The sequence below is a fragment of the Armigeres subalbatus genome, chromosome 1, assembly GCF_024139115.2.
Source record: "Armigeres subalbatus isolate Guangzhou_Male chromosome 1, GZ_Asu_2, whole genome shotgun sequence".
NCBI classification, from domain to species: domain Eukaryota; kingdom Metazoa; phylum Arthropoda; class Insecta; order Diptera; family Culicidae; genus Armigeres; species Armigeres subalbatus.
Window position 1 is genome coordinate 259,832,606 of NC_085139.1, and position 25,631 is coordinate 259,858,236.

The 25,631-nt window shown below is 39.8% G+C and overlaps 1 protein-coding gene across 1 annotated transcript in view; it reads right to left on the reverse strand.

Annotated features, from left to right (window-relative positions):
• The window catches only part of LOC134213256 (coactosin-like protein), a 95,187-nt gene extending 80,209 nt beyond the window's left edge, over positions 1–14,978 (reverse strand). The window contains exon 1 of the mRNA XM_062692096.1: positions 14,532–14,978. Coding sequence (XP_062548080.1) covers positions 14,532–14,582 — 51 coding nt within the window. The 5' untranslated portion in view covers positions 14,583–14,978. The remainder of the gene's footprint in view (positions 1–14,531) is intronic.
• Between the last annotated feature and the right edge of the window lie 10,653 nt (positions 14,979–25,631).

Sequence of the window (25,631 nt, forward strand, 5' to 3'; positions counted from 1 at the left end):
CTTTGAAAAATCCTCCAAAATGAATTCAGAAATGACTTCAAAATGCCTTCAGCACTACCTCCTTGATTTCATTCAGAAATTCCTTTAGGGACTCCTTTGAAAATTTCTCAAGAAAATCTCTCGGAAATATCTTCCTAATATACTCTGGAGATTTCTTATGGTATTCTACTGAAAAATCTTCGAGAATTCGTTTGGGAATTTCATTGGAAATTAATTTAAGAATTCCAGATATTAGATTGCAAACTTCTTCAGGAATTCCTTCAGAATTTCTTACAGAAATTCCTTCAGAAAATCATTTGAACATTCCTTTACGAGGTCCTTCAGAAATTATTTTTGGAGTTATTTTGGATACTTCTTCAGGAAATCCTTCGATAATTTCTTTAGAAACTCGTTCGGAAATACAGTTGTTGCGTACACCCATTACGCGAACCCGCACCTACGGATCAACCGCAATGAGCAGCGTACCTGCTGGAAGACTATCTTGCGTCAACGATTCTAGCGATGGCTTACGGAGATAGAGAGAACTATTTGACAGGGGACGAATGACTATCATAATTGAAGATATATCATCGTGCGGATAGAAATAAGTTTTGAAATTATTGAAATTGTTGTTTAACTTATCTAAATCAGTGAATTCTATATGCTACCTTACGAACTATCCTAAACTAGTGACTTAGCATACCCTAGTAAGTTTCTAATCCTCCTTAAATGATAGTAAAATAGCTTTGATACGACAATTCGTTGAATGTAGGTTACACATCTGCAACCGCACAAAAGGTGCTCTCAATGGTTTGATAATAACCGTCGAAATCAAGAATTGAGGTAAAAAATGAATTGTATTAGCTTAAACAAAACGCATACAGAACTACTACGTACATTGCGGACCGAAAATCAAATTTGTAAACGGAAACCCTCACAAAACGTAAGATTACATTGTACTCTTAAATAATAATTACATAACAACGCTTATTTTAGGGAAATTTTAACCGTTCCTGCAAATACACGAGTTAAAATTACGGACATTCGTTTCCTCTTTGTTGCACAAGCAACAACAGTTGATGTAAAAGTATAAGATTGCTAATTTCGTTCCCGTTCCCACGTGACCCAAGTCTTTTTTTAGTCTTTATTAACGAGACTTTCAGCCCAAGGCTGGCTCGTTTTGAAAACCACTTTTAGTTTGCTTAAACCTAGCAGCCAAAGTATCGATGCTTTAAAGACGAACTTTTTGGAATCCAATTTTGTTCCACCTCGCGTTTTCAAGAGCACAACTTTTAAAACTGGAGCAACGATCAGCTGTCAGCTGCGACGCAGCAAAGCTAAAATAAAAAGATGAAAGTTATTCGTTGCTTCTTTTTTGAGATTAGTGTCTCTGAAAATGCGAGGTAAAATTTATTTGGATTCTGGACCGTTTCACCTTAAAGGTCAAACTGATGTTGGTGATGAAACCAAACTTGTACTAAAACATAATGAACAACATACGGTAAGGTAAGCTTGGTTAAATGATTTTCATGGCTACAATCTCTAGCGATGTAGTACTTATGCTTCTATTGGAAATACCATCGGAAAATGCTTCAGGAATTCCTTGGGATTTTTTCCTTACGAAAACTTTAAAAAACACCTTAAGGAATGCTTCCGGATATCCCTAAAAAATCCTGTAGAGATTTCTTCGGAAATTCCTATGGAAAAATTTCAATGGAAATTTTAGTAAATTTCATTAAAAAAATCTCTTCGGAAATTATTTCCTAAAGGAGATTGTTCCAGTGATTTCTTTGGAAATCCCTCCAGTAATTTTTCAGAAACTCTTTCGGGCATTCCTAAAAAAATTCTTTCAATAACTCATTCAGAAATAAATTCGGAAATTCATTTTGGAATCCCTTTGAGAAATTCTTTTAAAATTCTTTTAGGAATTCCTTTGGAATATCTTTAGAAATTCCCTTTAAAATTCTTCTTGGAAAATCCATTCGGAATCCCTTCGAGAACTCTTTCGAAAACCCTTCACAAATTCCTTTAGATATTTTTAAATCCCTGCAGACTCTCCTCCAGGAATTCCTTAAAGAATCCTTCGGAATTTTTTTTTTAAATTCCGCCAGGAATACTCCTAAAGTAGTTTCTGTGGAAAATCTTGTGGAAATTCCTTCTAAAATTGACCCCGACATTGTTTTGCAAGGTTCTTCCAGGAATTGCTTTGAAAAATCTTAGTAATGTAGTATTTTTTAAAATACTCCTGAAGAAATTTTTAGATAATTCTCAAAAGAATTTACAAAACAATTTCTAATAGATTTCCCGAATAAATAAAGAGATTTCTCTAGGTATTGCTTCGGGAATTCTCCAGGAATTCCTTTGAAAATGGAAAAACGTTTTTTTTGCAAATAATCGGAACAACAAAAGTTCAATCGATCCACAAATGTTCAACACGTTTTCAATTGATTTGATTGATACATTTATTCAAAGTTATCGATCATTTTTATCTTTTGTGAGAGTCCACTCATGATGTATTGATCACCGGGCTAACTAATCGATAAATGTGTATGGATTAATGTTTAAAGTAAAGAATGATTTCGTAAAATATCCAGAAATTCGTTCGGAGGCATCTTCAACGATTATCAAAAAGCGGATTTTTTCGTTATATAATCTAATTCAAGGATAAATATTCAATTCGGTGGGTCACGTGTCTCAGCTCAGGACCCATAAGTAAAAGATAAGTTAGTAAGTATGGACAGAAGTTTATCCATACCTTTCTTTGCTAGATCCTTGTCTGAGATGATGGTGAGTAAATTGGTTGAATAAAGAACAAGTTTTTGTTTACTATACTACAAGAAAATGTTCAAATCGGTAATCGAGAAACAAGTTGCAGATTCCTTGAATTTTGCCCGGCTTTGGATACTGGATGGAAAATTGGCATAAGCTGATTTGTCTAGTTATTTTTCTCAAATATTTCAAATATTCATAAATTTGTTTTATGAGATTCGATCTGAACTGAACTGATGATATGAGGTTTTCTTGATCATAACTATATGATATTTGGGAAGGTTTAACAAATCGTCATAGCCATTTCTTGTTGAACTTTCTTACAAAAAGCAACTAACGGGAGTGACTCAAGCTAAACATATTTTGAGTGACTAACCCGATAAAATGACCAAGTCAAAAGAAAGAGATTCGCTAACAGGCTTTCGATTTATGAACAAGTTGTGCCTTTATATGCTGAATCATCAAGTAATAATTCTAATGTTTTAAACTTTACCAATACTCAATAGATCAAACTACCAAATTGGTATGATCGAACTACCAAAAGTTAAATGATTATGATTAAAGATTAATGATGATGATATATTATCGATTAGGTTAACCGACTGGAAAAAAAAAACTTTAATGTAGTCAACTTTATCGGTGGTTTTTGATCAATTTATCCATGACTATAGATGGCTACGGGAACGGCACGACACTTCATATCATGGCTCCTATTTTCATCCCATCAAAAACAAAGCAATGAAAGGGAATTTGATTTGTTTTTTATTTTGGTGATTTTTTTCAGCAGTGAGCACGCATGTTAGCAAAAAAAAGCGACTAGATTGGTGCTGAATTAGGGGCTGTCCACAAACCACGTAGACCGAAATTTCACATTTTCAAACCCCCTCCTCCCTAGTAGACTTTCGTAGACTTTTGTGAAACCCCTCCCCCACCCCCTTGAAGTCTACGTAGACTTTTTCAAATTTTACAAAATATCATATGTGATTGGAAAAAATATAGAAATCAACCACGTTTTCAGCAATTCAGCTATACAAATCCATTTCCAAATCCATTGTGAACATTACAGTAAAATTCAAATTTCAAACATAACAAAATCAAACTGAACAAAATCCAACACAATATCAATTAAAAATTCAAAACGAAATTAAATTCAATCCTCTGTTCATAGCTCCTGAAACCAAATCTCGAAGCCAATTAGGGTTACTGCTCCTGGACTTCATCTCATAGCTCCGATATTGGTCCTACGAAAAACAAAGCAACGAAAAGGTATTTGATTTGTTTATTATTTCTGTGATTTTTTTCAGCAGTGAGCATGCATGTTAGCAAAAAGAAGGAAGGAAATTGGTGCCGTATTTCTTTGTTCTTTGGAACAGTTCCCCTAATTAAATTTCTGTTGAATTTGATTCCTCCAAGAGGTGTGCGCCACCACTACCGGCACTTGCATCGGCGCGCCACTGCCTAAAATCTGTCACACATCTGAATTATAATTCTTCAAGTCGGTTCAAATTTGTAGAAAACCCAAGATTTGTCAGATCTTCGAAAAATTTCGAGTTGAAATATTGAGAATATCAAGTCTACATTCCAATATTTTTTTTCTTGGAGATTCCGTAGAATTTCCCGATTGATAACCTTTTAAGTTTACTGGCAATACTCCAAAGCACTCTCCGTGATAATTCCAATGTTCCAAAATTTTATGCAATATCCCGCTGAATAATCATCTGTTGAAATCCCAAGATTTTTTTTTAAATTCCAAAAGTTTTCCCGTTAAAATGTCGAGTAATTTTCCGTGAAAATTTAGAATTATTTCCCGTTGAATTTTAGCATGGTTTCCTACGATATTTTGACATTTCTCTTGCAAAGTAGGAGCGATTTCCTGAGGAAATTTAAAAAAATCCTGTGGATATTCCAAAGATTTTTCCAAATAAATCCGAGGAAATTATGGAGAATTTTAGTTGAATTTATGGTGAATTTATCGAAAAATTTTCGAATAAATGTTCATGAAAATTATAAATGCTTTGTTACAAGAAATGCAATAACTTTTTTGTGGAAACTCAATCAGTTTTTGGTGAGAAATTCAAATAATTTCTCGTTAAAGTTTTCAACAATTTATTTATTTCCCCATCGATAATTTCAAAGAATTTGCATAAGAACTGCCAAGAAATTGCCGTAAAAATTTCTAAGAATTTCGCTTATATGTATGTCCAAAGAATTCCTCGCAAAAATTTCAATAACTTCAGAAATTAAGAAAAAAATCCCGGGGACTCCCCAGAATATCTTTAGTGGAAATTCTGAAGGGTATCCCGACTAGAAGAGCATAACAAAAAATTAACAAAATTTTAACATATTGTGATATTTATAACTTATTTTGATACAATTTAGTTCTCAGTAGCCATTATCTTTCAAATGTTGTAACAGGATTATATCATAATATGATTTGAAAAATGCTTAACACCGAATTGCCCAACAGTAGGCAATTAAAATAGATGTAGCAAAGTCTCTCAGCATAGATATCACAACGCTGATAAAATTTGAGAAGGTTGCCTTATTTGTAATGTTGTTAATTTCATGTTCTCGAAAAATATTCTTGTTCAGACAAAAACAAAAATATTATAATTGTTGATCGCAATCTGTAGACCTATCACGACCTGTAAAAATTCCAACTGCACAGAAACAATATATTTTGTATCTTATTCTGTTATAAATTTCTAACAAAATATGTTATTTTTATGATAAAATTGTAACAAAATTTGATAGTTTTTTGTTTCCAGTCGTGCAGTTTTTGATAGAAATTTAGATATTTTAACAACATCCTGCACCATGTTTCTAACACATTTTGTTATAAAAATTTAGTATAACATAATAACATAGGATGATATAATTTTGATATGACCTTCTAGTCGGGATCATGAGCAAATTTCGGAGAATTCCCTTACAAGTTCTGAAGAATGTCTTTTGGAAATTCCAAAGACTTCTTCTTGGATATTCAAAATGATTCCTTTGTAAATTCTAAAAATTTTCCGTTGAAGTGCGACATAATTTCCCGTGGAGTTTCTAAAGAATCACTTGTTTCTATAGAAGTTCCTGCTGAAAATCAGAAGATATTTTAGTAGAATCTGCAATGTAATTAAAGTGGAAAATTTGAAATTTCTTAGAAATTTTTTATAGAACACTTTGGAGAATTTTCCTGCCCAACACAGAAGAGTTTGCTGTTGAAATCATGATATTTTTAAGCCGTAGTTCTGACTATTACTTCAGTGAAATCCATAAGATTTTTCTGGAGAAATTCGAGAGATTATTTCGGTAAAGTCTTGCAAACAATGGAAAAATCTAAAAAAATCAAACAAGTGAACTTCGCACAAAGCTGCTGTATGAATTGTTAAAAAAAAAAAAAAAAATGAAAAAAAGTCTACGTAGACTTTTAGTAAACCCCCCCGTCCCCCTAACGTAGACTAATCAACAGAACAACATGAAAGCTATCGATTGCAGTATTCAAATTAATTCATGAAAAAATGTTACTTAGGTCTTTCTTAGGACCATTTGGCTGAATAGGTAATTTGATCGAACATGTCATTTTGCCGTGCAGGACATTTGGCCGGATAGGTCATTTGAAAAGTGAGAAATGAAGTGTGAAAAGTGAGACGTTTTACTACTCACTTTTCACTTCTCATTTCTCATAATGAGGCCAAATGTCCGATTCGGCCATACGACCTTTTCGGCCAAATGGTCTACGCATGAGCATGATGACCGTGTATTCCGTAGTTGCTACTCCGTAATTGCACAAGGAACCAATGGATGGAAGCATGGGATTTGCTCTCCAACCTCAATGTGCACAGTCCGAGAGCTCTAGTATTTTAAATGGTCGATAACGGCGCTGGCCACGTCCTCACGGTCTATCGGGGATAGGCCAAGCCAAGAACACCTCTGCACTCACCACGAGTACATGGAATTTTATAGGAATCTGGCAATCTATGGCAGTGGTTCGTCTTGGTTAACGGGTTGCCAATGTGAAAGTAATGAAAGGGTGGTGTATTCTTATTGGATATTGAAACGAACTTTTTCACTCATTTCGAATTCTAATAGTTAATTTTACAACTAGTTAAGCTGTTGTTGTTTTTTTTTAAGATAGCAGATGGCCACGGTATGAAAAGCCCATTTCCAGTTCTAGCCATTGCTAGAACATGAGAAATATATGAAAAGATACAAAGTAGGAAGTATAGAACGGGCCTACGATTGAACCCACGACCTCCTGCGTATGAGGCAGAAGTGGTAGCCATAAGACCACCAAGCCCGTTCATTGGTATATTGACTCTATCAAACGCTTCACTAAAATCCGTATATAAAACTTAAACGTGATTTCCTCTGTCCATGGCTTTAACTTATATTATGACAAATTCCGGGAGTACCTGGGGTTCATAAACGTTCGGGTAAACCAAGACCGACGATAATGGAGCTCTACAATACACTAGGCACAGGCGTATCGATGCTCCAGCTAACCAGGAGGAGGAAATATTTATTTTTTTAAATCCCGTGATCCTGGAATATTCTGGAATAACGAAAACATATATCCTGGGATTTTAATAAGTTCGGAAATCAAGACCGTCTTCTTCCGGCGATGACTTACCGTGTCACTATCGTAATCACTGTCAGTGTAGTCTTCTTCACTTCTTTAACTATTCACTCGTTTTATGATCCCTTGATGTTTCGAAAAACTTCTTCGTCATTCTCCTCAAAGTGATACTAACGCTTGCATTGGTGGCACCGTTTGCACCAAGGCAGGACAGACGCCTTTGGCTCTTGTGTATCTCCGCAGAACTAGCAACGTAGTGGCTTCTGTTATGATAAACTTCTAATTGTTGTCACTTTGTTCACTGCTCCAAACTTCTATGCTCTTTCGGTAGCAATTTCTTCAGCTCTGCACATGTCAAGTGTAATGCCCATAATCATCAACAACCCTCTTTCAGGAATTCCTCCAGTAGTTTTAAAGGGAACTCCTTCCTATCCTGTAATTCTTTTGAAATTTCTTCCAGGAATTCCATCAAAAATTGTCGTACGTAGTTCTAGGAATTTCCGAACGAATTTCTAATATCTGAAGGAATTCCTTGATAAATTTCCGACATTCTCAAATTTCTCCAACAATTCTATCGGACATTCCTCTAAGAAATCCTTCAGAAATTAATTCGAATGTACATCCAGAAATTTCATCAAAGAAGGAATTCTAAGAATTTCTTCAGATTTTTTTCAGAAATTCCTTAGAAATTTCATTCAGGAATTCCTTTGTAGGCGCATTTGGAAATTCCATTAGGATTTTTTTTTTGAGAAATACTTATAGAAATTCCTTTATGAAATCTTTTGATAATTCCTTTGAAGATTCCCTAAAGGCTTCTTCGAAAATTACTTGAAAAATTCCTTCGAGTATACCTTTGTAAAGTTCTTATGAAATTCTGTTGGAAATGCTTTCAGTAATTGTTTTAAAATTTCTCCACAAATTCTTTCAGAGAATCCTTTCGGTATTTCTCTAGAAATTATTTTCACGAATTTCTTTAGAAACTCCTCTAGGAATATTATAGGAATTGTCTTGAGAAATTCATTTGGGAATTTTCTTGGGAGTTCCGTCGGAAATTCCTTTAGAAATTCCATCGTCTTCGAAAATTCTTAGAGGGATTCCTTCAAAAATTCTTCTGAAATAACATCGAAAATTCCTTTAGAAAGTTCCTCGAAAATTTATTAAAGAATTCCTTTGAAAACTTTACGGACATGAAGTGTGGATTTTTTTAAAGAATTCATTCGGAAACTACAGAAGACTTTACAAGAAATTGTTCTGAAAATTTCTTCGGTTTTTGTAATGTTTCTAAATGCACAAAACTTCACGCGGCGATTCACTGTCGAAAGGAACGGCCGCGCAAAATGATACACCACGGGTCGCAGAAAGCGCTGCGGTACATTTCCTGAAGGGTACACCGTGTGCAATTTTTGAGAAAATTAGGCAATATAAGATCGATAAGATCGCCGCAGAGTGGCATCGATCTCGACATTCAGGCTAGGATAACTTTGCAATGAACTTTGAGAACGGTGTACAGCAACCTAATGCCCTTCAGTTTTGATACGTGGTAGACGTCGGATTCTAGGCAAATCATGCCGAGGGGTATCGATTCAGCTGGCACTTGAAAAAGTCAGTAGCTAACCATTCGAGTCTTTCACAGGCATCGTTTCATTCGCCTTCGCCCCGTTTAAGCGTCATGAGATATTGTATATCCTTTATCGGCGCAAGAGTCCGCCCATGCTCGCTTGTCCCGTGGCTCAGGCCAAACTACCTCTAGTGCCGAGTGAGTGAGAACAACTCATTTTTGTTGAGTATTTCTTTAGTTCGTCTCATTATTGACTGCACTCTCATTAATCGTTACTCAGAAAATAGATGTACAATGAAGCACACTGCACAAACATATTTTCCAGGGGTTTACATTTTGTTTAAGTTTATACTTTTATTACCGATTCTAATACGTACAGAGCACCTCACTCGCTCAAGATTTCATTACGAACTGAGCACTTTTGCGAGCACCACGCGTGCTCAAATTGTTTTAGCGATTTAGATACGCATCGAGCACTTATGTGAGCACCACTCGCGCTCAAAAAGTTTTATCAATTTGGATATGCACTGAGCATTTTTTCGAGCACCACTCGCTCTCAGAACAGTTTAGCGATTTGGATACGCACCGAGCACTTATGCGAGCACCACTCGCGCTCAAAAAGTTTTATCAATTTGGATATGCACTGAGCGCTTTTGCGAGCACCAATCGCGCTCAAAATATTTTAGCGATTTTTCACATGCACTGAGAACTTTTGCGAGCTCCACTCGCGCTCAAAATGTTCTAGCGATTTAGATACGCATCGAGCACTTATGTGAGCACCACTTGCGCCCAAAATGTTTTAGCGTTTTCATCACGCACTTAGCACTTTTACAAGCACCACTCCCGCTCAAAATATTTTAGCATTTTTTTTATCACGCATTGAACACTTATGTGAGTACCACTCGCGCTCAAAATGTTTTAGCGATTTGGATACGCACTGAGCTCTTTTGCTAGCTCCACTCCCGCTCGAAATGTCTTAGCGATTTGGATACGCACTGAGCACTTATGCGAGCTCCACTCACGCTCAAAATGTTAGCGATTTGGATTCGCAAAAAGCGCTTATGCGAGCACCATTCGCGCTGAAAATGTTTTATCAATTTATATATGCACTGAGCACTTTTGCGAGCACCACTCGCGCTCAAAATATTTTAGCGATTTTTCACACGCCCAGAGAACTTTTGCGAGCTCCACTCGCGCTCGAAATGTTCTAGCGATTTTAATATGCACTGAGCACTTTTGCCATCACCACTCGCGCTCAAAATGTTTTAGCGATTTGGATACGCACTGAGCTCTTTTACGAGCATCACTCGCGCTCAAAAAGTTTTAGCAATTTGGATATGCATTGAGCACTTTTGCTAGCTCCACTCCCGCTCAAAATGTTTTAGCGATTTGGATATGCAATGAGCGCTTATGCTAGCACCACGGACGTCGTGTCTTCCGTAGCTTATCAGGGGAAAAACTGATTGCTTTGCAAACGTGTTGTAAGTAATGACCTACTGACGTTCAATTCAAATTAAAGCGTGTTGGGGCGATTGCGTATGGCGAGCCACTAATGATTAAATTCCTATATGAGTTACTTCGAAAATTCCTTTAGAAATTCCTTCGGAAATGCGTTCGAAAAAATCTTCGGAAATTCATTAAGGAAATCCATCATGAATTCCTTTGAAATTCTACGAAAACTCCTTTACAAATTTCCTCGTAAATTTATTTAGGAATCCCATCGGTTTTTTTAATTCTTTGGGAATTCATTTGGATTTTTTTCAGGAATTTATTTGTTTGAATTTTAAAACCCCTGAAAAAAAAAACTCCAGGTTTTTTATTAAAAAGTCCTCCATTAATTAATTCGGAAATTCCTTCGAATATTTCTTGGGAATTTCTTTTAGCAATTGTTCCAAAAATATTTAGACGTCAGTAATTCATTTATTTAGAATTTCCATTTTCTATGGTTTGGAATTCTTTAAAAAATACGGAAGCAACACACAACTGTCATTTTTATTATTTTGCGCATACTGCGACGCAGCAAAGCTGAAGCAATAAAACCATGATTAATCCACCTAGCGGTGATGGTGCCTTTCTAGTGCAAATGAAAAATGTATTTTGTCCATAACTTTCGAGCCCATAGTCCGATCCGGCCAATTTTCAATAGGAAACAATGGGATAGAAGTCTGCGTCGAATGCAACTTATTGCGATCAAATCGGTTGAGGATAAGTGCCCGAAAAATAAGTGACACTTTTGCTACATTTGGGTACGTGGGTGCGCACAGACACACACACACATACTATGGGTCTCCGGGCCTTCTATAAAAAGTTTGTTTTTAGAGCGATCATATGACCTTTACGTATACTTAGTATAGGCAAAAAAAGGTGCGTTACTTCCGTATTGATTGGTGTGCCCTTGAAAACGTTAGTATATTTAGTTTTGGATTCCGAGAGGCTTGCGCTTTTTTAAGATTTTTTTAAGTAGATCCTTTTTTTTAAAGAATTTTTTCGAAATTCCTTCAGTAATTCTTTCGGAAAATCCTCTAACAAATCCATCAGCTCCTACAGAAGTTTATTTTCTCGAAAATTACTTCAGGTTCTCCTCAGAAATTCTTCATTTTGGTGATCCTCCACCTCAGAAATTCCTTTGTGAGTTCCTTCAGTAATTACTTTATTTCGAAAAATCCTTCAGTAAAACCGTACATTCCTGAAGAAATTCTCGGAGGAATTTAGGAAAGAACTCCTAATGGGTTTCCCGAGTAAATTCAGGAATTGTTCTGGAAATTCCTTCGGGAATTTCGCTAGGAAATCATTCTCAAATTTCTTCAGGATTTTATTTACCAAAATAGCAAATCGTTATGGAGCATGAGTCTTTCTCGTAATCGATCATTTTCATCTTTTGTGGGGATTTCACTTATTGGTCACTAGCCAAACTATCGAGAAATGGATGCTTTGACGAATTCAAAGTAAGAGCTGTTTTCAAAAATATCTTCTTCTTCTTCTTATTGACATTACATCCCAACGCTGGGACAGAGCCGCCTCGCAGCTTAGTGTTCATTAAGCACTTCCAGTTATTAACTGCGAGGTTTCAAAGCCAAGTTACCATTTTTGCATTCGTATATCATGAGGCTAACACGATGATACTTTTATGCCCAGGGAAGTCGAGACAATTTCCAATCCGAAAATTGCCTAGACCGGCACCGGGAATCGAACCCAGCCACCCTCAGCATGGTCTTGCTTTGTAGCCGTGCGTCTTACCGCACGGCTAAAGAGGGCCCCTAATATAAAAATTCAAAAATATTCAAAAATATTTCTTCAATTATTTTTTCGGGATTTTCTCCAGTAATTCTTTCAGAAGCTTACTTTTAGCATCATGTTTGGACTTAGTTAAAAGTCAAATTTTACCGTTAACTTAATACACTGCTGAGTGCTGCTTGTTTCGTTTTTTGCCTTTCTCGTACAACTAAGTTGTACCGAAAGGCTATCATTTCACTCCAAGAACGATTTTTTTTATAGAAGGCCCGGAGACTCATATTGTTATATACCAATCGACTCAGCTCAACGAACTGAGCACATGTCTGTCTGTCCGTGTGTATGTGTGTGTGCATGTGTGTGTGTATGTGTGTGTGTGTATGCGTGTGCACAAAACCTAAGAAAAACATTAGACAACTTTTCATACAGTAATACTTAACCGATTTTCTCGCAACAAGTTTTATAAGATACTGGGCAAAGCCTAGTTGATCACTATTAAATTTGATAAAGATCGACCGTTACGTTTGAAAGTTATAAAGAAAAAGGTTCATCGAACCGAACTATATAAGCGCCATATAAGGTTGGTGTCTTGACTAAATACGAGAAAGGCAGTATCACTACTCGGTGAATTAAGTTGGGTTTTTATAACTTTATTCACGTGATTTTTATTGGATTTTGTTCAATTGACATGTTGGTCGAGTAGCGGAAACGCTACGAAGGGTCCACCAATGGCATCGCGAGGAGCACAAAAAGGGGTTTATCAATACTTCGACCATTTGAATTCATTCTGGTGTATGAATACGAAATTTGGTAACTGTAGTAACATTACATTGCATTGATTTGCATTGCTGGAATATCTTCGAGCATAGAGTCAACTTATTCAAGGTGCAGACAGTTCAAGGTCTACGCCTCCTGGCGTGGGACATACTTGCGAGACATTTCATTCACTTTAATCCACTTTTTATCAACTTCAATAAATTATTTTACAAAATTCTACATAGAATGCAACGTAAATATTGAACTAGCACGATGATTTTGACCAATGATGGTTAGTTCACACTGAAGTCGTGTTGTCTGAGATGCCCAAAGTTGTCTTGAATGAGTTTGATAAGCACAAAAATCAGACGTTCGTTAGAAATGACTTTTTTTTTCAGAAATAAAAAAAACTGAATTTCGAAGCAAATAATATGGATCAACCAAGAAAATAAACCCATTACACAAATATAGCTACGACGCCTAATTTTTTTAAAATTAGATTTGTTCTGAGTGCTTTTTTCGCAACTTGCTGTGAGTTGAAAAATTAATTTTGTTTTTATTATTTAAATTTTTGCGATTCAGCATTCAGGAGCAAATTTAGTCTAGATTACGATATCTAACACACATTAAGTAACTATATTACCAGAACAAAAAAATATTCGCTTACTCTCTTACTGTTGAGATCGAAAAACATTTCTATTAAAGTTACTATCAAGTGGTGAAATTCATTGGGATAGTACGAACTCGTCTTATAACAAGTAAAGGCATTCCACAAAAAGCTCAAAATATGTTTCTTATCAATAATAATTTGTCCATTTTTTGAAAATGATCAAACTGATACTGATCAATGTTACCTCGACGATCGAAGTTCCCCCGGATTGCGGTGGTCGAGTTCAATTCTGCAAATTTATCTTTTTACAACTCTACAATATTCCCAGAAAAAAATGAATACTTTGATTTTGTCAAAAAAAAAAAATCATTTGTTAGCCCTCTACAAGATAGCTTTCATTCAAAAAAAAAATTAATTTTTGAGCCTCGGTAAATCGAGTTGATTGAGTCATATGACTTGAACACGTATTGAACGTCTGAAAAACTGTATAGCATTCACATGTGTTAAATGAAAGCTAAACACGTTCAACTTTTGACATCTCAATTGAGTTTTCACTTGATTAATCGAAACGTAACTGTGAGTTTGGCAAACAATTATAAGTCTGCTTAACAAATTCCCGATCATCAACCACGTGGCCATATTGTTAGGGCTGGTCAGACACTCCACTGACCCACAAATGACCACGTGGTTCAAATACAGAGTCACTGAAGCCAATCAAAAATCGTTTGATATTCATAACGGCGATTGGCCTACTTTAGTTTCACAGTTTTTAGTTTTAAAAAGTTAAAAATGATAATTTAAAAGCCATCACATCTGGCATCCCTGGTCGGTGGGCTACCCCCACTCAGATGCTCCATAAATTATGGATCTACCACAGTGCAGAGCCAGACGCAGACCCGGCAGCATCCGAATCATATCGAATGGTGCCCCATGCATGCCTAAACTTCAATCCACCGAACTCGCTCAAGAGCTCAATGCTTTTCCCATTTTTTTTTATCTTCCTCTTTCGAGGAATGAAGCTGTATGACGATGCACATTACTCTTGCTGGAAGGTTGGTTACCTTTCTTGGCTTGGTTTCGATGATTTGCTCGACTTCGACCGCTTCGGACATTTTGTTGGATGGTCTTTGAATTGGTTGCTTCCTGCTGTTGCTGCGCGGCTGCTGATTTCAGGTATTCCCTGATTTCGGTTCTCCGTACGTTTCTTTCGTTCTTGTTCGTCCGCCCCGGTCAAGGTAATCCACGCGGTGGTTTTACGGCACTGGTCTGGTTCGCGAATCGATAACGCACATACATACACGCACACACGGACCCACACTGGTCTGGTCGGATCAGTCGCACTAACTTCCGGTCCGGAGGGATGGTACCAAAAAAAAAACGCGTACCGTCGTCTGTCTCACGGGACTTCACACTCAACTTCTCAGAGCACCTTAAAAAAGTTCCAACGCCTTCGGTGGTTTCGGTTGCGCTTCCGGAGCTCCACTTAAGTACACTTAACTCGTGCGAAACAAAGAAATAACTGAAGAAGCTGAACTGTTTCCAATTGCTACGAACCGGTCCACCGCGATGTTGCTGTTGTTGCTGGTGCTGTTGCTGTTCCGTCTCCGCCGTAGAACCGAGTGAAGTTCGTTCGTTCGGTCGGTCGGTTGTTGACTCGGTTGGGGCGCGGCGCGGACGGTATGGAGCCATGCGCATTCTCTCTCTTTCTTGCTCTTGTGGGGAGCTCCTCCAGCAGTGCCAGTCACTGATGGTTGGCGGTGATGATGACTGATGATTGGAGCAATAAAAGTACATCGCCGTCGCCGCCGCCGACGACGATGATAGTGGAGGCGCATAATCTCCCGTCATCGTCGCGTCGCCTCATCGATCGGCGAGCGAGAGTGCATCTCCCGTGCGTGCGGTGGTGCATCAGTTACCTACCTTTGCCATGTGGCCCATGCTTGCGTTGTTGCGTCTCGCTGCGTGAGGCGTATCGATGATATGATGGGGCGCGGTGAGAGCTTTCAAGCGCTTTTCATACTCTCTTGAAGCACGTCGGCGACACGTATAGGATGATTCACATAAAAATGTGAAGGTGCTTCCCCATGGAAATGTGTGAAGGAATACTTTTTTTTTCAAATTCAGATGCATTCATTATCATTAAGTTGTACAAACATTTATTTCTTAATCTATCTCACCCTTTCAGAACGCATGGGTCATATATGCTAAGTGTTTTAGATTGGCTGTGAAAAATCACAGAAAAGAGTTAGGTTCCCACTTTCTTCAGCAACAATTTTCATCGGGATGTCGGCTACTCTGACGACCCAGATATCCGAAACCCTGGGAAGACTTCGCTTCTGAGAGCATGCAGATGAATATGAAATGTTTGGATCCTATATGTACTAGGGTATCTGCTCCTATATCAATAATAATAAGGCGATGCGCATATGAAATGCATTGATTTCTCACCCAATAATCAAGAAACATGCCTGTACCTATATCAATATTTAATACTGTTTCCAACATAAAATACGCACACTATTGTGTGTGTATACGAAACGATATGATTGCAGTGATGCCGAATTCTTCAGTGTTTTGTATTTGAGTTGAAATATAATTACAAAATTGCAGTTTTTGTTGTATTTTTCCAACTTATCAGTTTAATTTTTTGTTTGTCATAGCTTATTTTTTCGATATACCTTATTTTACAAACATAAGAGTTGAATTTCACAATGAAAGTTCATTCAAGCATTTTTGAAATAAAAATTAAGGTCGGCCACCCTTGCAGATTCTGCAAGCCATGTAAACAGTTTGGAATACGGACAAGGATAATTGAGACGTTGTTCGAAAGAAACCTATATCAAACTATAGGAAATCGCGTTGGTTTTTAAAATCTTCTTCTTCTATCTTCTATCTTCTTCTTCTTATATATTATATATATCTATCTATCTATCTATCTATATATATATAAAACTCAATGTTTGTATGTTTGTATGTATGTTTGTATGTATGTTCCAGCATAACTTCTGAACCCATTTACCGATTTTAGCCAAACTTGGAACACACATTCTTTATCTTGAGGAGACGACGATAGGGGGGTTCGGCATGCTCTTTGGAAAAGGGGGAGGGTGTGGGGGGAGGGGTATTGCTTAGTTATCGGTCAACTGAGTGTAAATTCTGAACCCCTTGGCCGATTTCAACCAAATTTAGAACACAAATTCTTTATCTTAAGGAGGGGACGGGTCGAGCATGCATTTTGGAAAAGGGGGAGGGTAGGGGGGGAGGGGTATTGCTTAATTATCGATCTACGCAGTTTAAATTCTGAACCCCTTGGCCGAATTCGACCAAATTTGGAACACAAATTCCTTATCTTAAAAAGGGGACGATAGGGGGTTAAGCATGCTCTTTGGAAAAGCAGGAGGATGTGGGGGGAGGGGTATTGCTTAGTTATCGATCAACGCAGTGTAAATTCTGAACCCCTTGGCCGATTTCAACCAAATTTTGAACACAAATTCTTTATCTTAAAAAGGGGACGATAGGGGGGTTGAGCATGCTCTTTGTGAAAGGGGGAGGGTATGGGGGAAGGGGTATTGCTTAGTTATCGATCAACGCAGTTTAAATTCTGAACCCCTTGGCCGATTTCGATCAAATTCGGAACACAATTACCTTATCTTAAGAAGGAGACGATAGGGGGCTAAGCATGCTCTTTGAAAAAGGGGAGGGTATGGGGGGAGGGGTATGACTTAATTATCGATCAACGCAGTGTAAACTCTGAACCCCTTGGCCGATTTCGACCAAATTTGGAACACAAATTCTTTATCTTAAGAAGGGGACGATAGGGGGTTAGGCATGCTCTTTGGAAAAGAGGGAGGGTGTGGGAGGAGGGTGTTCTTTACAAAGAGGGAGGGTATGGGGAGGAGTATTGTTTAGCAATCGATCAACTCAATGTAAATCCTGAGCCTCATGACCGATTTGAACCAAATTTGTATCAAATATTGTCTATCCTAAGGAAGCGATTTTAGTGGATGTGGTTAAGTAATTTAAAAAAAGGGGAGGGTGTGGGACAGGGGGTATTGTTTAGTTATCGATCAATTCAACATGACTTCTGAACCCATTTATCGATGTCCACCAAATTTGGAACACATATTATCTGTCTAAGGAAGACTATATCAGACTGGGTATGAGTGCCATAGCTAAATGAAAAAGAGGGTATATTCATTAAACGAACAGTTTAGTATACCTTTTTATCGCATAGGTCAATTCAAACCAAACACGTAATCCCTACCCAAAGGAAACTATTATAGAGAAGCTGGAAGGGACTTTTGGAATGGGATGTGGGGGGGGGGGGGGGGGTTATTGGGATTGGATATTGTTGTTCATCGGAATAATTGTATGACCAGTGAAAAGCAATGATTAATGTGTTTCCTTCTGAATGGTGGATGTGATTGCTTCTTCAAAAGTAGGCATTTGCCCGGAATAAGGCAATGGTGGGTGTGATCCCTTCTTTAAAAATATGCGTTGCCCGAATATGGCATCGATGAATGTTTTTCCTTCTTTAGAAATAGACGTTTTCCCGGAATAAGACCTTTCAAACCCAAGGAACCATTGACTGATTTTGAAGAAGGGCAAAATCAGTCAATGTTTCCAATCAAATGATAAAGTATGAATAAGTAAACACAATTACCCTGTCGATCAATTGGTTTTATCATTTTCCGATTGTAAAATAAAACTGCAAACCAAACTGGCAATTCCGAGCAAGGCCGGGTACATAAAGCTAGTTATATATATAAAACTCAATGTTTGTATGTATGTTCCAGCATAACTTCTGAACCCATTGACCGATTTCAACCAAATTTGGAACACACATTCTTTATCTTAAGGAGACGACGATAGGGGGGTTAGGGATGCTCTTTGGAAAAGGGGGAGGGTGTGGGGGGAGGGGTATTGCTTAGTTATTGATCAACTCAGTGTACTTTTTAAACCCCTTGGCCGATTTCAACCAAATTTGGAACACACTTTCTTTATCTTTTGGAGACGACGATAGCATGCTCTTTGGAAAAGGGGGAGGGTGTGGAAGGAGGGGTATTGCTAATTTATCGATCAACTCAGTGTAACTTCTGAGCCCCTAGGCCGATTGCAACCAAATTTGGAACACATTCTTTATGTTAAGGAGACGACGATAGTGTGGTTAGGGATGCTCTTTGAAAAAGGGGGAGGGGTATTGCTAAGTTATCGATCAACTCAGTGTATCTTCTGAACCCCTTGGCCGAATTCAACCAAATTTGGAACACACATTCTTAATCTTAAGGAGACGACGATTGCATGCTCTTCGGAAAAAGGGGAGGGTGTGCGGGGAGGGGTATTGCTTAGTTATCGATCAACTCAGTATAACTTCTGAACCCCTTGACCGATTTCAACCAAATTTGGAACACACATTCTTTATCTTAAGGAGACGACGGTTAGGGATGCTCTTTGGAAAAGGGGGAGGGGGTGGGGGGCGGGGTATTGCTTAGTTATTGATCAACTCAGGGTAACTTTCGAACCCCTTGGCCGATTTCAACCAAATTCGGAACACACATTCTTGATCTTAAGGAGACGACGATAGGGGGGTTGGGGATGTTCTTTGAAAATGGGGGAGGGGTATTGCTAAGTTATCGATCAACTCAGTGTATCTTCTGAACCCCTTGGCCGATTTCAACCAAATTTGAAGCACACATTCTTAATCTTAAGGAGACGACGATTGCATGCTCTTCGGAAAAAGGGGGAGGGGTATTGCTTAGTTATCGATCAACTCAGTATAACTTCTGAACCCCTTGACCGATTTCCACATTCTTTATCTCAAGGAGACGACAATGGGGGGTTAAGTATGCTATTTGTAAAAGGGGGAGGGTGTGCGGGGAGGGGTATTTCTTAGTTTTCGATCAACTCAGTATAACTTCTAAGCCCCTTGGCCGATTTCAGCCAAATTTGGAACACATATTCTTCATGTTAAGGAGGCGACGATAGACCGATTTGAACCGAATTTATTTCAAATATTGTCTGTCCCAAGGAAACGATTTGAGTGGATAGGGGTAGGTCATTTTATTTTCATTTTGTAAACACGTATTCTCTACCCAAAGGAAACTATTATAGACAGGCTGGGAGGGACTTTTGGAATGCGGGAGGTTATTGGGGTTGCTATTGTTTAGAAAACGTCTTAATTTATAATCCGTCTTATTTAGTTCACCCGAGGTTCTTTGACATTGTACAATGTTCCGAAAACAAATTGCCCGAATTCCTCAAAAATATCAAGACCTTGACAATAACATTTTCCCGATAATAACATTCTCCGAAAAATGACTTTAACGAAAATGATATTTCCCGAAAACGATACTTCCCGATACACATATCCAAGAATATGACATTTCCCTGAATGAAGCTGGCCATTAACATAACACTATTTGGCCTAAGGTCATTCGACATGAAGGCATTTGGGATAATTATGAACAGCATCAGTAAAATCTTTCATAGAAAGCATGCATTTGGGTATAAAGCAATGGTAATTGTTACCCTTCATCGGAATCATGGTTTGCTCAGTGAAAAGCAATGAAGGATGTGTTTCCTTCTGAATGGTGGATGTGACTGCTTCTTTAAATGTAGGCATTTGCCCGGAATAAGGCAATGGTGGGTGTGATCCCTTCTTGAAAAATATGCGTTTGCCCGGAATAATGCATCGGTTGAGGTTTTTCCTTCTTTAGAAATAGACGTTTGCTCGGAATATGGCTATTCAAACCCACGATCCCTTTTTTCAGTCAGTGTTTCTAAAAGCCTTCTTTTAATCAAATGATGAAGTATCAATAAGTAAACACAATTACCCTGTTGACCAATTGGTTTTATCATTTTTCGATTGTGAAAAAAAAACTTCGAACCAAACTGGCAATTCCGAGCAAGGCCGGGTACATAAAGCTAGTATTACTATATTTATAGTGAAAATGTGATGTGCTTTATGTGTTGTGAAGTGAATTTTGAGGTGATAGAATTGTTTTAACTTCAAATCGAGTGGAAAACAACGTCGTAAAAACAGTTGAATCTGCTAGCACAGACAAACAGACATAACACATTGAACATTTACTCATCAAATTCATCGTCATTTAAACACTAACGACATCTGTTGATTTCAGTTAGATGGGCAAATTGCGAACCAGATGGCGGTAGTGAGCAAATGTCAAACTCGAGCAAATCCGATGCGCGCGCCACTAGTGACCGATTGGCCAACTAATGATTATTTGAATTGACCAGTAAATCAGTGAACGAAGGAAATTTGACGAGTGTTATGTCTGTTTGTGTGTGCTGCTAGTAACAATCGAGTAGTGCATCAAACCAACAGCTCAGAGGTAGGAAAATGAAAATAAATGTGTTTTATAATTTTATTTGAAATAATTTAAGTCTTGCGAATTAAAACATTACTTAAACAAAATTTTGAATAATATTCCAAACATTCAAGAATGTGTTCCATCCATTATTGTGTACATATGATGTGAGAAGTTGTGAATAAATTGATTTTTTATTTGGTTTATCGACGGTTGGGATTAATATACAAGCTGTTATTAATATGGGAACAGATATCTTATTTATTTATTTATTACCAGACTAAGGCCGGAGTGGCCTGTGCTGCACATAAAAGTCTTCTCCATTCAGCTCGGTCCATGGCGTCACTTCGCCAACCACGCAGTCTGCGGAGGGTCCGCAAATCGTCCTCCACCTGATCGATCCACCTTGCCCACTGTGCACCTCGCCTTCTTGTTCCCGTCGGATCGTTGTCGAGAACCATTTTCACCGGATTACTGTCCAACATTCTGGCTACGTGCCCGGCCCACCGCAGTCTTCCGATTTTCGCGGTGTGAACGATGGATGGTTCTCCCAACAGCTGATGCAACTCGTGGTTCATTCGCCTCCTCCACGTACCGTCCGCCATCTGCACAACACCATAGATGGTACGCAACACTTTCCTTTCAAAAACTCCCAGTGCGTGTTGGTCCTCCACGAGCATCGTCCAGGTCTCGTGTCCGTAGAGAACTACCGGTTTAATAAGCGTTTTGTAGATAGTCAGTTTGGTACGGCGGCGAACTCTATTCGATGGAGCGTCTTGCGGAGTCCAAAGTATGTACGATTTCCAGCCACTATGCGTCTTCGAATTTCTCTGCTGGTATCGTTATCGGCTGCGAAATGGTGAGTTGACATCCGGGAAGGGGCGCATAACATAGCTGTGGTCCTCACAAGTTCCAATACTCACGCTTCCACGGGTCTTCCGATGACAATTGACCGCCAGCTAAGGGTTGCGTACTTAGCTGGTAGTGCAGCCTGGGCACTGTTATCCTTCTGACATCAGTTAGGGTGAGAGGGTGCGTCCTGTGGGGTCTGCCTAGGATGTGGTGGGGTTCGACAGTGGGCTCTGTTGAACTTCTATAAAAAGCTACATGTGTCCCCAAGCAGGCCCTATCAAAGCGACCGTGTGCCGCTCAAAGCGCACTAGCCTAGTGTTGGGTGGGAATTTAAAGAAATTTGACCCGACTGATCGAGCGTCTGTCCACCAAGGAGGTGCGGCTCCAGCAGCGTCTGTTCTGGCATCCAGCGGCTGAGTATGAAATGCTTTTCCCCGGAAGCTATACCTAAGATGGCAGCCCCATCCCGGTGGATAGGGAACCTTGGGCCAACAACCTACTGTTCCCGAAACATCAATTTGTTCGAGAATCCGAAAATGAAAGAATACGGACTGATTTTACGGCGACGACTCTTAGCGCGAAACAACGGACACGAATAGGAACATGGAACGTTTTAACCCAAGCCCAGCAGGGTAAATTGGCACAACTTGCCAATGAGGCACGCCGCATGTAGCTTGAGAACCTGGGACTGAGTGAAGTCCATTGGCCAAACTTTGGAGAACACAGAACGCCGTCGGGACAAGTTCTGCTATACTCTGATTTACGAGGTGAACACGCTCCCGGCATCGCGGAGTTGGCTTCCTACTAAGCGCTCAGGCACACTCTGCGCTTATTAAGTGGGAACCTATAAGTGAAAGGATAATCGTTGCCAGATTTAGAACATGGTCCGAAACCTTACTATAATCCAATGTTATGCGCCAACCGATGCTGCCGATCTGCAAAACAGAGAGAACTTCTACAGTCAACTTAATGCCATCGTAGATAGAATTCCGAAGGGTGATATCAAGATCTGTTTGGGCGACTTCAATGCGAAGATCGGATCCGACAACTCGAACCATGAGCACTTTATGGGACGCCATGGTCTCGGAGAAATGAGCGAAAACGGAGAGCTGTTCGCAGAATTTTGTGGGAATAACGACATGGTGATTGGAGGATCGCTCTTCCCTCATCTACCGGTTCACAAGGTCACGTGGGTCTCCCGTGACGGCTTTACAGAAAATCAAATCGACCACATCTGCATCAGCCGAAAATGGAAACGGAGCCTTCTTGATGTACGGAATAAACGTAGTGCCGATATTGCGTCTGAATCATCACCTCCTCATCGGCGAAATACGCCTGCGCATTGCGCGGATTTGTCGTTAGGAGGAGAGAGTTGGACGACGGTTCAACACACGCCAACTAGAAGATGTCCGGTGAAACGGTCCTTCGTGGAACAACTGGAGACGCGTGCTACAGATATTTCGGAAGGTGGCAGCGTGGAAGACCAATGGACCGCCATCAAGAATGCCTTCATCGCCACAAGCGTGAACAATCTGGGCGAACTGCGCACCCAGAGAAAACAATGGATCACCGATGAGACCTGGAGGAAGATAGAGGAGCGAAGAGAAGCTAAAGCGATCGAAAACCAGAGGAGCCAAAGTCTTAGCCCGTCAACGATACGCGGCTCTTGAGAAGCAAGTAAAACGCTCATGTTGACGGGACAAGCGAGCGTGGGCAGACTCTCTGGCCGATGAAAGAGAGAGAGCCGCCGCAACCGGGGACATTCGCCTCCTCTACGATATCTCACGACGCTTAAGCGGAGCGAAGATGAATGCAACGATTCCTGTGAAAGACGCGAATGATCAGTTGACCGACCCAACTGACCAGCTGAAACGCTGGTTCGAGCACTTCGAACAACTTTTTCAAGTGCCAGCCAGGCCGTCACCACCTCGGCATGATCTGCCTAGGATCCGATGTATAACACGCGTCAATACCGAAGCTCCATCACTGCTAGAGATTCAAACAGCCATCCAAAGCATGAAATCGGATAAAGCCCCAGGGGTCGATCGCATATCAGCCGAAATGCTCAAAACTGACCCCATGACATCCGCTCAACTAGCGCATCGATTATTTCGTAATATCTGGGACACCGCAACTTTCCCAGTCGACTGGATGCAAGGTATCTTAGTGAAGGTACCCAAAAAGGGTGACATGACTGTATGCGATAACTGGCGAGGTATTATGTTGCTGTGTACCGTTCTCGAAGTTCTGTGCAAAATTATCCTAGCCCAGATTCAGGAGAAGATCGATGCGACTTTCCGGCGGCAGCAAGCCGGATTCCGTGCCGGAAGATCCTGTGTGGACCATATTGTCACGCTCCGCATTATTCTGGAGCAGGTTAACGAATTCCAAGAATCCCTTTACTTGGTATTCATTGACTACGAAAAAGCTTTCGACCGTCTCAATCACGAGAATATGTGGGGCGCCCTGAGACGCAAGGGGGTTCCTGAGAAAGTTATCGGCCTCATCGAAGAACAGTACGAGGCCTTTTCGTTTAGAGTGCTGCAGAATGGGGTCCTGTCCGACCCTATCCGGGTCGTAGCTGATGTGAGGCAAGGATGTATTCTATCACCGTTACTGTTCCTCATCGTAAACGTTGAGATTCTGGTAGATGACCGTGAACCAAACCGCGGGCTGTTATGGCAGCCTATAACCATGGAGCACCTACATAAACGACTTCGAATTGGCTGATGACGTTGCACTCCTCGGGCAACGGCGCTCTGATATGCAGAGTAACCTCAACGACCTTGCCGAGCGCTCCTCCTCGGCAGGTTTAGTCATCAACGTCAACAAAACCAAATCGTTGGATGTAAACACGATGACCCCTTCCAGTTTCACAGTAGCCGGGCAACCAGTGGAGAATGTTGAAAGCTTCCAATATCTTGGTAGCCAAATGGCGTCAGACGGCGGTACCAAGATCGACATAGGCGCCGGATCAAGAAAGCAGGGGCTGCCTTTGCGAGTTTAAGAAATATCTGGAAAAACAGGCAGATAAGTGAACGCACCAAAATACAAATTTTCAACTCTAACGTGAAATCTGTGCTGTTATACGCTAGCGAAACATGGTATGTATCAGTAGAGAACACTCAACGGCTGCAGGTGTTCATTAACAGATGCCTGCGGTATATAATTCGGGCCTGGTGGCCTCACAACTGGATCTCAAACAACGAGCTCCATCGTCGTTGTCACCAGAGACCGATAGCAACAGAAATTCGGGATCGGAAGTGGGGCTGGGTCGGCCACACTCTACGTAGGGGCGGAAACGAAATCTGTAAACAAGCATTAGACTGGAACCCAGCGGGACATCGCAGCAGAGGCAGACACAGAGGATCATGGCGGCGAAGCCTCAATAAAAAAATAAAAGAAGTCGACCGAAATCTAACCTGGCAACAGGTTAAAGCGATAGCCGGGCAACGCTCAGGATGGAGATCTTTCAAGTCGGCCCTTTGCACCAACGGAGGTGTACAGGATCCATAAGTAAGTAAGTAAGTTCATCCCAAACTCTCTTAATGATTCCCGAGTAGCACACTTGTCATATACCAGTCGCTGTGACTTATATGCGACCAAATCCAGTCACATTGGAGTTGCTGCAACAAAATCGATCGAAATTGTGCTACTAGGGTTTGTCTCGAATCCTGTAAAAGTTTTGTTCAAAACTCTGTCATGTAAATATCCAATATCTTCTCAAGGATTTGTCCCAAATACATCCAAAGATTTTTCTTAAACTCATGCGATGGATTTGTTGTCAAATCCTTTCAAAAATTTGCCTTATCCGTGTCTAGTATTTGCCTCAACTCTCCACGAAGGTTTTTTGGAGAATACCCGAGGGATCCCCAGTGGGTCCTAACACAGTTAGGTCTCGGAGTTGTTTCATATTGCAGGATTCATCATCATTTAAAATTGATTGTTCATATTGTAAGATTCTTGCTTCCACGGATCTTG